Raw genomic sequence first — 12,201 nt, forward strand, 5'->3', positions numbered from 1 at the left:
AGGCTGCAGCCCATGCAGAAAACCAGACACCCTCATCTGAACATTGAATTACCGCATGAGCTTCTCTGAGACAAATAAAGGTCTATGATGCTATCCCTGGCTTGTGGAACAGGAGGGCTTTGTGATGCAGTCTGGTAGTTTGGATCCAAATTCTGTGAGGCAGAAAGGACAAGATCTAGAATGTGGAGGCATTAGGTTCCAAGACACTGGAAGCCTAGGAAAAGGGATGGCTAGAGAGTTTTAGATCATGTTGAGCCCTACATTTGTTCCGTGGGATGTTGGCCATCCCTTATACACCTGTGGATCCATCTGCGTCATTGCATTAATTATTTGGAAATTTAAAAAGAGCCTCCAAGGATTAAGGTTGGGACCTAACAGGACCTGTTGCCGGGTAGGGAAACACTATGACCATGACTGAATCAATAAGCCTAAAACAAGATTTTATCCACCCACTTTCTCTTGTTACCCTCACCTCTTCCTTTTTTTTTAAACAAGGGTTTCCTCACTGAATCCCAGAATTGCTCCCAATTTGAGTGATTATTCTGGTCGGTAGCCATTTAGGGCCTTTGATGGCTAAAGTCCTTTGGCTCCTAGAACCATCCATCCTTTAATCTGTTCCTCCTATCTCATCCTGAACTCCCCACAGAAGTTGTCAAAGGAATGGGGGTGGGAGGCATAGAGTGTGGAAGAGCCTCAAAGTGAGTCAGAAATATGCAGAGAAGGGAAAAAGATGAAAAAGATAGACTACAGAAAGGAAAGGTAGAAGAGTATATAAAGTTGGAATACAGAAAAAGATTGGGAAATGTTTATGGGTTTTGTTTCATTTTAGACATGGAAAGAAAATGGTGTACCAGCTTCACACTCCAATGTTTTTGTCTTTAAGTGTCACCGACGACTCAAACAAAGCTCTAGAGATAGAACATCAACAGGTAAAGTTCCAGTCTCTCCGCTGACTCGATTCTACTTTGGGTTAGGTTCTTATGGATCCTGACCGTCTATGACCCCTGGTGCCAGAAGCCAGGTGTGCTAACCACTGAAGGCTCCAATGCCCCCAATGACAATTTCTCACAGAAGACCTCCTTGGGTTGGAAATTAGAGGCTAGGAATATTCCAAAATTCTCTATCTTACCCTCCTGAGAATGAAGAATGAGGAAGTAGGGCAGAAGTCCCTAACTGTATCATTTATTAGTTTTACAACCCTGTGGAAGTAATTTTATCTCTCAGTCTTGTTCTCCATAAAATGGGCATAACACTAATAATCCTTTCTTGCTCACAGTGTGGCTGTGAAGATAAATGAGCTGAGGTGTGAGACAACACATTATAAATGGTTAAGCTGTACACACGGGTGACTTAGAGCACTGACTCTTGGGGTTCTCAGTCTTCTCTCTTTCAAAGGCCTTCAGATTCCTATAGGATGTCCCTGAATCCTCTCCTTTTCCATGTAACACCATATCCTGGTTCCTCAGCTGGGAGAACTTGCCAGGAAGAAGCCAAGAAGCTGCGGAATCTGCTCTCTGTCATGAAAAGGTGATGTCTTGCTCTCTCTCCAGTCTCCCAACTCCCAGCCTGGCCTGTGATGATTGCTCAGCTTGGCTTGGGGCAGGGATGAGGAGAGGGATAATGATTTAGGGGGGAAACATACACAGTGGAGGTTGGTTCACTGGTTGAGAGGGTTGCCAGGGCAAAGGGGGGTTTAGACATCTCAGGAGAGAAGAGTCACCCAATTTTGCTTCGGGTTATGGTCATAGGAGTTCTGGAATTTAGGATTTCACTAGTGCATAATTCATAAAAGCCATTAAATGGGGTTGTACTCAGCCATGAGACAAGTTATCCAGTCAATAGAATGGATTTTACATGAATAAGTCATCATTGTCATATTCTCTTTACAGCTACATCCTTTCATGGGCAGATTTCACTGACCTTGCTGGACCCTGCTGACACTATCCCCTCTGGTTCTGTGTTCAGGGAGGCCGGTTCCTAGCACAGCCCTTAAATAGGAGCCTATCATCTTATCCTCTGATTTCTAGAGAATAGGACTGATTCCCAGAGATGTTGGGTACAGTAGCAGGGACATCCTATAGTCCTCTGAACGCAAGGCTCTCACAAGGACCTCATTTTCCATAGTTTAGGTATACTGAATCCCAGCCCTCGGGTTTCTTATCCTCAAATGTGACTGATCCATGTTCTACCTGGTGGTGTTACTGGTGATGCCCCATCAGCTGATCACTTGGCTCCTCATCTGCCTGTTTTCTTTCTCCTACTTCAGCTTCTCAAGGTCAACAGAGAACTGACCCGAGGTCCTAGTCCTCTCTGAGGGCTGTGCCTCCCTCCCATGGGTTGTCTGAGACTTTGCCCAATAAGCCCCAGACCCTCAGCCCAGACCACCATATCTTGCCAAATGACATTTTCTTAGGAAAACAAAGCAGAGGGATAGACATTCAGGGGGTGCAGACCCCAGGACTTGCAGGACTAGGGAAGGGCAGTACCAACCCTAAGCCACACTCTTCCAAGAAAGAAGATGTCACTCCATCATTAATGGTTTCCTTATTTTCCTTCCCAGCCAGGGCTGGCTTCCGCAGGAGGGGTGTGTGCGGCGAATCCTGTGTGCAGATCCCTGTTGCAAAATCTGCAATGCTGTGGCTCTGGAGATTCAGCAATTGCTGGTGTGTGAGAATGACCAGATCTCCCCGACTTTGTTGGGGCCATCGCAGGGCTCCTCTTGCTCAGAGATATTGTCTATGTCTAGTGTGTCTTTTGAGCATCATCAGGAGCTGGTTTGCCAGAGCTCCAGAGAGCTTTCAACGGCAACCTTAACGCTGACACTGTCAAAAGTAACAGATCAGAAATCTTTAACCCCATCAGCTTCCCAGTCAACCAATGCAGTCAGTGTCCAAGATTACTGCGCTGACCACCTCCAGCGAGGGCAGGGATTTCAAGTTGCAGGTGTCTCCCAGGATGCAGGAGCTCTGTCTTCTTCAAGCCTTGAGGAGCCTGGAATTCCTCTGAACCAGCAGGAGAGGAAGAAGAACTCCAAATTGGTCAGCAAGGAGGACAAAGGTCAGCAGCCCTTTAATACTAGACTCTCTTTCTTTCCCTGAACCCAGAACCTAAAACAACACCCTATGATGCTGCATTCCCTTCATCTGCCATTCCTATGTCTAAAAGGCCCTGAGGTACCTTTAAGTACAAAGATATAAATGCACAATTTCCACACTTGAGGGCCCAAGATCTGTGGAGGCCTTCCTGTGGCAGCTTATAACACACTGCTCCCAATGTTTTCAAAGACTGGAAAACGAACAAACAAACAAACAAACAAATAACAATTTCTTTCATCCTGGATACTACCTCTAAGGCCACTGTTGAAAAGATGAACTTTCATCCCCTTGACTCTGGGGTTCATGGGAGGCTAGCTAGTCCACTCAAGCTTTCTGAGTTTTTAAAAGATCTACTACGGACTCAGAGCAAAAATAATACTGTGAGCAAATCCCAAACTCCATGGCTCTGACTCTGCCCTCTTCTCCCCTCACCCTCTAAGTGGCCTCTGTCCATTGCCTGGGGGACACATCTGCAGCCACCTGACTGCGGTTGCTCTTTTCTGTACAAGTCACTCCATCATTAATGGTTGCCATGTTTCCCTTCCTAGCCAGGGCTGGCTTCCTCAGGAGGGAAGTATGAGTCCCTGGTCTGCCTCTAGAGATCTCTCTACAACAGGGGAGCCCTAGGCACTTTCTCTTCAATGATTTCGCCCTCTCTATACTGCCTGAAATTTCCCCCATTTCAGTTAGTCCCACTTTATTCCACACATTTGGGCTTCTCCACCTGACCATTGACAAACCCAGACCAATGTCCCATTGCTGACTCTGGGCAAGTGTAAAGCCTTGGAGTTGCACCTGCTCTAGAGGCAGCTCCAGTTTCAGTGGAGTTTGCCAGCTGTTGTCCAGAGATCTCTGTAGATGCAGAGAATCAAACAATATAAGCCCTGAGACATGCTGCAGTGCGTCCCACTAGACCCAGGACCCTCTCTGATTGGGGAAGTCCAGTTCAGTCCTCAATACTAAGAGGAAAGTAGCATTCTCCAGGAGCATGCCCAGAGACTGCTAGAATTCTGCCTCCAGAAGTGGTTGAAATAGCAGGTTGATTTATCATTGCTGGGGCCTGCTCCAAAAGATCCAGCAGTCTATCCAGCTGTCCCTGTCCCCTACTGACCAGTAATCCCTGCCCTGGAGCAGCACAGCCCTGACCTGTGTGAGTCTCCCCTGAGCCTACAGCTTCAGAGACCAGTGGGGATAGTGACCTGTTCTGATCCATTGTGGCAACAGGGCCAGTCCACAGTTGCTTGCTCAGGCCAAGGCAATGTTGCAGAGCCACATAGACTACAAATGTGGGAATGCTAGGGCATTGCCCCTGCCCACATCTGCAGCTGTTGGGACTACAAATTCCCAGTCAACCAATCAGTCAGTGTCCAAGATTACTGCGCTGACCACCTCCAGCGAGGGCAGGGATTTCAAGTTGCAGTATTCCAGGGCCCCGGGCGGCAATTTGGTTCCCCTGTCCTCTAGGAAGCAAACTTTACTTCTAGACCTGGAGGCAGCAGTAAACCCCTACACAGATCAGGAAGTGACACTCTGAATACTGATGGACCTTGACCAGCAGCAACAGGCCTTATCAGATGCTGCTACTGATGCTCCTGAGCTGCCTGGCCCTCCAGGGAGCCACTCAGAAACTCAAGTTTTGGCCTTCCTGTCAGGGCTACCTGTTCTCAATTACGTGGCTCTGTCCAGGGCCATGGCCCTGGTAATCAGTAGGCAGTCTGCAGTCAGGGATTGGGCCCATCAGAGCCTCTGACTCAATCTCATCTGAACAGCAATGTGTCCGTACCCTAGCAGGGAAAACAGAGGATCTGGTGAAATTCAAAGCAGCAGGGAATCAAAGAAAAGAGAGCTCAGAATTGGGGCTCTCCCCAACCAGAGAGAACATCCACTCTGCTGAGAGGTTCAGGGGCCAGTAGGGGCACTTTTAAACAGAACCCGAGAGCCCTTGACTTCCCAACTGTTACTCCAGGATCTGTCCCTTTAGTTTAGCCAAGATCATTGTCTTGAGTAGAGACTGGCAAGGATCTATTGCGAGTTGTAAAGCCACCATCTCCATCCTCTCAGCTTACTGTTGTGTGCCAGCACCTTCATCAGCTTCTCCCTGGCCTTGGGTTCTGAGGCATCCTCTAGGATTACTTGGGGCAAAAGGACCAGATAAGAATAGTCTACAAGGCTGTTAGAGTAAGCTGAATGACCTTATCCAAACAAGGATTCCTGAGAATGCCAAAGCTGGGGTTCCTAGGCCTTAAAGGGCCAACTTACTTGGCTATCGTTTGCTGGCGCAAATTTTGCAAGTCCAGTATTGAAGGGGTCACATTTTTCAGATCCAAACTTTTCAGGGTCAAATGTTTCATGGCCATGTTTTACAGGGCAAAAATTGGCAGGGCCACACTTTCCAGGGCCAAGAGTTGCAGGGTCTGGTAAGGGCAGCCCATACTCACAAGATCTCCACCCTTCCAGAAGCTCCAAAAGCTGGCTTGGGAAATACGATGAAGTTCTTTCTGCACTGGATTAACCCTGAAGTGAAAGATCAAAGTCATGAGAAATCCACTCTCATCTCTGAGACTGAGACATTGACCAAAGCTAGTACAAGAGAAGCTGAGAAGAGTCGAACCCCCACCAAAGACCCTGTGGGGAGAGCTAACTTGGTGAAGACAACAGAGAAGCCAAGGCCCAGCCTCCCCTTCTGATACCCCCAGTGCCTAGACAAATAGCTCCAGCAACTCTCCCTTCAGTCCAGCCGACCCTGGATCCTGTGCCACTCCCACAACTGCTTCAAACTCTGCCCTCAACTGTCTTGTGCCACCTAACCAGGAAATCTATCCTAGGTCTCATCTCTCATCTCAGCAAAAGGCACTGGTTCATACAAAGAGAATACCCAGTCCAAGCAAAAGGAATTTGCAGATTCCTGAACCTGTGTCCCCCTGAAAAAGTCTGTGATCGCCATTTTCCATGAACATATAGGTGAGGGCAGAGCATTCTCCAAATATACTCTATACCTCTAAACAAAGAGCCATGTGTTTGTGCCTCCTTATTTTCAATGTAGTGTACGATGGAGAGAGTAGAGGAACTAAAAAATACTTCCTATGTGGTATAGGAGCTTAAATCCATATTTCATTTCAGATGGGTCAGCATTCCACACAACTCCTCCTAGCCTCACCCTACCCTGTGGATAAAGCCCTTGTTTAAGGTGCATTGAAGGTAAAGGTCAGGCTTGAATTCTATCATGGTTTCCCAAGGTGTGCTTGGGCCCAGAAGAGCAATGTGGACATAATGATCATACAGGAAGGAGTGGCCAAGAATCTAATGCATTTTGGTTCACTGGCAAAATTCATTGATGAGTTCTATATAGTACATGCCCAAAATCTGGAGAGAAGGTTTTTAGAGTGCCACAGGGCTCCCTCCTTGAGGAGGTACTTTTGTGTTTATCAAAAGCACACAGCTAATGTGACAGATGTCAAAACTAAATGATAGCCTGGCATGGTGGTCCCATATACTTGGGAGGCTGAGGCTGGGGGATTGGTTGAGCCCAGGAGTTCTGGGAGTTGTATGGTGCCATGCTAGTCAGCTATCTGCACTAAATTTGGCATCAATATGGTGACTTCCCTAGAGTAGGGGACCACCAGTTTGCCTAAGGAGGGGTGAACTGGCCCAGGTAAGAAATGGAGCAGGTCAAAACTCCTGTGCTGATCAGTAATGGGATTGTGCCAATGAATAGCCACTGCATTCCAGCCTGGGCAACATAGCAAGACCCTATCTCTAAAAAAAGAAAAGAAAAAGAAAAAAAAAAACCCAAATGATAAAATCTCCCCTGTCTTTTCCCTGATGTTACTGAGGTCTTTAAGGGTAACTCATCTGGGAGTGTGCTCTACCTGTTGCCTGTTCTGACCCTCCACTGCCTTTCAGCTGCATGAAGAATGCCACCTAGAATGAAGATCAGTTGATGAGGAGGTCCCCAAAAGAGTCACAATAAAAATGACTTTGTTATTCAATAATTGAAATATTTAAGTACTTACTATGTGCCAGGCACTGTACTATGCCAGACACTAGGGAAACAACAGTGAACAATACACAAGCTTTCTCTCATGAAGTTCATGGATTCTGGGATAGACAATCTTATAAAAAGTCATTAAAAGCAATATGATAAGAGGATTAGAGAGGCTTCCGCAGGCTAAGTACAACATGAGCAAAGGCATGGTGTCAAACAAATGGCATGCTGTGTCAGAGAATGGTGACTCACAGGAGAAGCCCCTTTACAATAAAAAGAAGAAGTATATTGAAATGTTGGAGGGGTCAGAATGAGGTTGCCAAGCTGCGGAGTAGATGGCATTCATTCACCGATTCTTTTATTCTTCAACAAATGGAGCACCTGCTATATGCCAGGCACTTTTATAGACACTGGGAATACAGCAGTGAACACAGGGAAAAAAATCTGCTCCCAAGGGTCTTACATTGGGAGTGTGTTCAGGAGGTAGACAAAAGAAGTGTAAGTAAAAAATATAGTATGTAGAAGGTGACCAGATACATGCAAAAAATCAAGGTAAGAGGCTTAGAGAAGACTTGAGTGGGGTGCAGTTTTAACAGGAAGTTCAGGGCTGGTCTCACTAGGAAACTAACATGCAAGCGAGAACTAGAGTGTGGTGAGAGAGTAAACCACATGGATAACTGAGGAAGAGCATTCCAGCCAGAAATGATAGCTAATGCCGATGTCTGGAGGCTGCAGCATACCTAGCCTGTTAGAAGGAACAAGGAGGCCAGTGAACCTAAAGCAGAGAAATTGAGGGAGAAGATGGTAGAAGACGTCAGAGCAGTGAGGGGCAAGATGGCATAAGGCCTGGTAGGTCAGTGCAAGGACGTTGGCTCTTACTCTGAGTAAATGTAAGAGCTATTAGAGGGTCTGCTTAGATGTGACTTACATTTTAAAAGGATCACTTAGGTTAATAATAGTGGTGCTAATAATAGTGTTGAGGGTATTGACTTAGGTAGAAGTGGGAAGATTAGTTATGAGGTTACTCCAGTAATGATAGTAGCAGAGAATAATTTAGATGCTGGATTCATTTAGAAGGTAGAGGCAACAGGATTTACCAATAGATTGAATGAGGACAGCTAGAGAAAAAAAATGTCAAGGATGATACCAATGTTTTTACCCTAAACAACTGGCAAGATGGAGTTGCCAATAATTGATGTGGGAAATACTGACACTGTAGTAGGTTTAGTGTGTGTTATTGGGTGGTGGTGGTGGTGAATCGGGAGTTCACTTTTGTACAGTTTGAGATGAATATTGGACATCCAAGTGTATACGTTGATTAGACAATTTGGGCATTTGAGCCTGGAGTTCAGGGAAGGGACCAGGCTACAGGAAGACAGACAGCTAGATAAAGATATTAATATCTCCTACTTTGTGGTAGGAGAAGAAATGTTTCCCCCTCATATAAGAGACTGTGGGGCAAAGACCCAGAGAGATGAGTGAGAAGATGGGAAGGGACCATGGCAACAGTGGGGAGGGGTGATTGGAGAATGAAAGCTGGAAACCAGTGGTGGAGAGGGATTCTGGAAGTTACCATGCAAAGTTTCTATTAGGCACCAAGGAGCTGGTGTCAGTGTGAGAGCCGAGGTGGGCAAGAAAAGGTGGTTGAAGATGCTGATGATGTGTGTGAGGCAGGTGCTCCTGAACACTGGAGCAGCAGAAGAGATCACAGAGAAAGCTCTAAGAGCCTGAGCAAGGGCCTGGGGCTGGAGACGAAGGGACAGCAGGCGTGGCATCTGAGGGCTCAGCAAGAGACCAGGGAGGATTTGAGGGTGTGAGGAGAGGACTGGGAAGCAGGAATACAAAGGGGCTGCCCTTAGCAGATGGGATGGACCTCTGTTTTGGCCACCTGATATCCCTCAGAAGGTGGCACCTCTGCATTCTCCTTCTGACCTATGACAGAGGAACCAAGAGTGGCAGAAAGGGCAGGAAGTGCTGTGGCTTCTTTATGATGTGTCATGAGTGACAGCGGGATGACCCTGGTCCTTAAGGAAATCCAGGATCAGTCACCAACCCATCAAACCAGGAGGAAGTGGTGGCAGGACTTGCTTCCTCTCACAGAACTCCTTTAGCACAATGTGTCCACTGCTAAGAGGATGCAAAAAGCTCAGAAGGGAAGAAACATGATGTGTCCCTCCTCTGAATGGTGATTCTATGCCTAAGGCATGGGGCAGTCCCTAAATAGCCCCCACAGCAGGGAGACACAAGATGGGGGCCTGCTGAGCCAACACTGAACAGCTGTTTCCTAAAGCATCCCCACAGATCAAAGGAGGTTTTGTGCTAGGCACATCCTCCCTGCTGGGTGGGAGTTGGGCACAGAGTCATGGAGGAGGAAGAAACAGAGTGAAGGGAATTGACTCAAAAGGGTCACACAGCATTAGGTGGGAAGCTGAGGTTAGTGTGCACACATCCTGGTTTAGGGTTAAGCAGGTTCTTCCCTTAGTCCCCCACAGGCTCCTGCCTGCCCCAGCAGATTTATGTCATGGTAATTTCAGGCAAGTGACCACAACTTTTATACCTGCTCAATCCACCCTAGCAGGAAGGTCATAAAATGTGCTGAGCACAGGAGTGAATGTGTGAGAATCTCCTTGCTTTGTTCAGTCCTGTCATGCCAGCCTCTTGCCATCAGGGGACGGGGACTCCCTGAGCAGGAGCAGAAACTCCCTGCCCTGCTCAAAATTCCAGCCCGTTGGAGATCCTCAGACTCAAAGGCTCAGTTATCTCCATGCGTCCGTCCACTCAAATTCCAGTCCCTCTTCTCTCTGGGGCTTGGGATAAAATACCCCTTGCCCCTAAATTACACATCCCCTGAATCTTAATGCTCTTTCAACAGCCTCATTTCTGTCCTTTAGCTAACCTACCTATTGCCACCCTCTAACTTGCCCGTGCCTGTCCAGGCTGAATGCCTGGAAAGATGTTAATAATGTATGAACATAGTAGTGAAAAAAACAAGTTAAAAAATATTCATATTATAGTCTTCTGTTTTAAAATTTATTTTTTAGAGCTGTTTTAAGCTTGCAGAAAAATTGAGTGGAGAGTACAGAGAGTTCCCATATACCCTCTTCCTGTCCCTGGCCCACATACAGTTTCCCCTACTATTAACATCTTGCCTTAGGATAGTAGTTACAACTGAGGAGCTAATACTGATACATTATTATTAACTAAAGTTTGTCATTTACATTAGGATTCACTTTTTGTGTTACATGCATGTACTTGGGGTTTGACCAATGTATAATGACATGTATGCACCATTACAATATCATACAGAATAATTTCACTGCCCCAAAAGTTCCCCGTGTTCCACCTATTCATCCCTATCTCCCTTCCCCTACATCTCTGGCAACGACTGATCCTTTTTTTAAATTGTGGTTAAAAAAAAAAAAAAAAAAAAAAACATATAACATGAAGTGTACCATTTCAGTCAGTGTGAAGTGTAGCATTCAGTTGCATTAAGTACATTACAATACTGTGTGACCTGATATCACCACTATTTATTTCCAATACTATTTCATCATCCCAAATTGAAACTCTGTACCTATTAAACAATATCCCAATTTCCACCTCCCCTGCCCAGACCCTGGTAACCTCTATTCTACTTTCTATTTCTATGAATTTGCCTATTCCAGGTACTTCATATGAGTGAAATCCTACAATATTTGTCCTTTTATGTCTGGCTTATTTCGCTTAGCATAATGTTTTCAAGGTTCATCCATGTTATAGCATGTGTCAGAATTTCATTCCTTTCTATGGCTAAATAATATTCCACTCTATGTGTATGTACGCCACAGTTTGTTAATCCATTCATCTGTTGACATACAATTGGGTTGTTTCTAACTTTTGGCTATTGTGAATAATCCTATATGAACCTTGGTGTGCAAGTATCTGTTTGAGTCCCTGCTTTCTTTTTCTTTGGGTACATACCCCGGAGTGGAATTGCTGGATCATTATGGTAATTCTATGTTTAACTTTTAGAGGAATTGCCAAACTGTTTTCCACAGTAGCTGCACCACTTTACATTCCCACCAGCAATACAGCAGGGTTTCAATTTCTCCTCACCCTAGAGACCACTTGTTCTTCTGTTGTTTTTTTTTTAATAATAGCCATTCCAATGGCTATGAAATGGTATCTCATTATGGTTTTGATGTGCATTTCTCTAATGAGTAATGATGTTGAGCATATTTTCATGTGCTTATTAGCCATTTGTACATCTTCTTTGGAGAATGTCTATTTAAGCCCATTGACCATTTTTGAATTGGGCTTTTTGTGTTTTATTGTTATTGACTACTGATCTTTTTACTGTCTTCATAGTTTTATCCTTTTCATAATGTCACATAGTTGGAATCATAGAGTATGCAGCTTTTTCAAATTGACTTCTTTCACTTGCCAATATCTGTTTAAGGTTCTGTCATGTCCTTTGATGGCTTGATACTTCATTTCTTTTAAATGCTGAGTAATATTCCATTGTGTGGATATACCACATTGTATTTATCTATTCACCTACTGAAGGATATCTCAGTTACTTCCAAGTTTTGGCAATCATGAATAAAGCTGTTATAAATATCCATGTATAGGTTTTTGTGTGGATGTAAGTTTCCAATTGATTTGGGTAAACACCAAAGAGTGCAATTGCTGAATCATATGGTAAGAGCGTATTTAGTTTTGTAAGAAACTGCCAAACTGTCTCCCAAAGTGGTTGTACCATATTGCACTCCTACCAGCAATGAATGAGAATTCCTATTGCCTCCACATCCTTGTCAGCATTTGGTATTGTCAGTGTTTGGATTCTTGCCATTTTAATAGCTGTATAGTGTTATCCTGTTGTTTTAATTTACAATTCCCTAATGACATATGATGTGGAGTTCCTTTTCATATGCTTATTTGTCATCTACACATCTTCTTTGGTGAGGTGTCCAGTTCTTTTGCCTATTTTTAAATTGGGCTCTTTATTTTTGTATTGTTGAGTTTTAAGAGTTCTTTGTATATTTTGGATACCAGTCCTTTATCAGATATGTGTTTTGCAAAGGTTTTCTCTAAGTGTGCCTTGTCTTTTCATTATCTAAACAGCGTCATTCAGAGAGCAGA

The 12,201-nt window shown here is 44.9% G+C and overlaps 1 protein-coding gene across 1 annotated transcript; it reads left to right on the forward strand.

The window, feature by feature from the left end:
* Window positions 1-247: 247 nt before the first annotated feature.
* FAM205C (family with sequence similarity 205 member C) lies at window positions 248-5,782 on the forward strand. Its single transcript, XM_045562118.1, has 5 exons — window positions 248-391; window positions 884-929; window positions 1,467-1,527; window positions 2,561-3,057; window positions 5,553-5,782. The coding sequence occupies exons 1-5, from the start codon at window positions 248-250 to the stop codon at window positions 5,780-5,782; spliced, it is 978 nt and encodes a 325-aa protein (XP_045418074.1).
* The last annotated feature ends 6,419 nt before the right edge of the window (window positions 5,783-12,201 follow it).

This window comes from Lemur catta, chromosome 10, assembly GCF_020740605.2.
Source record: "Lemur catta isolate mLemCat1 chromosome 10, mLemCat1.pri, whole genome shotgun sequence".
Classification (NCBI taxonomy): Eukaryota; Metazoa; Chordata; class Mammalia; order Primates; family Lemuridae; genus Lemur; species Lemur catta.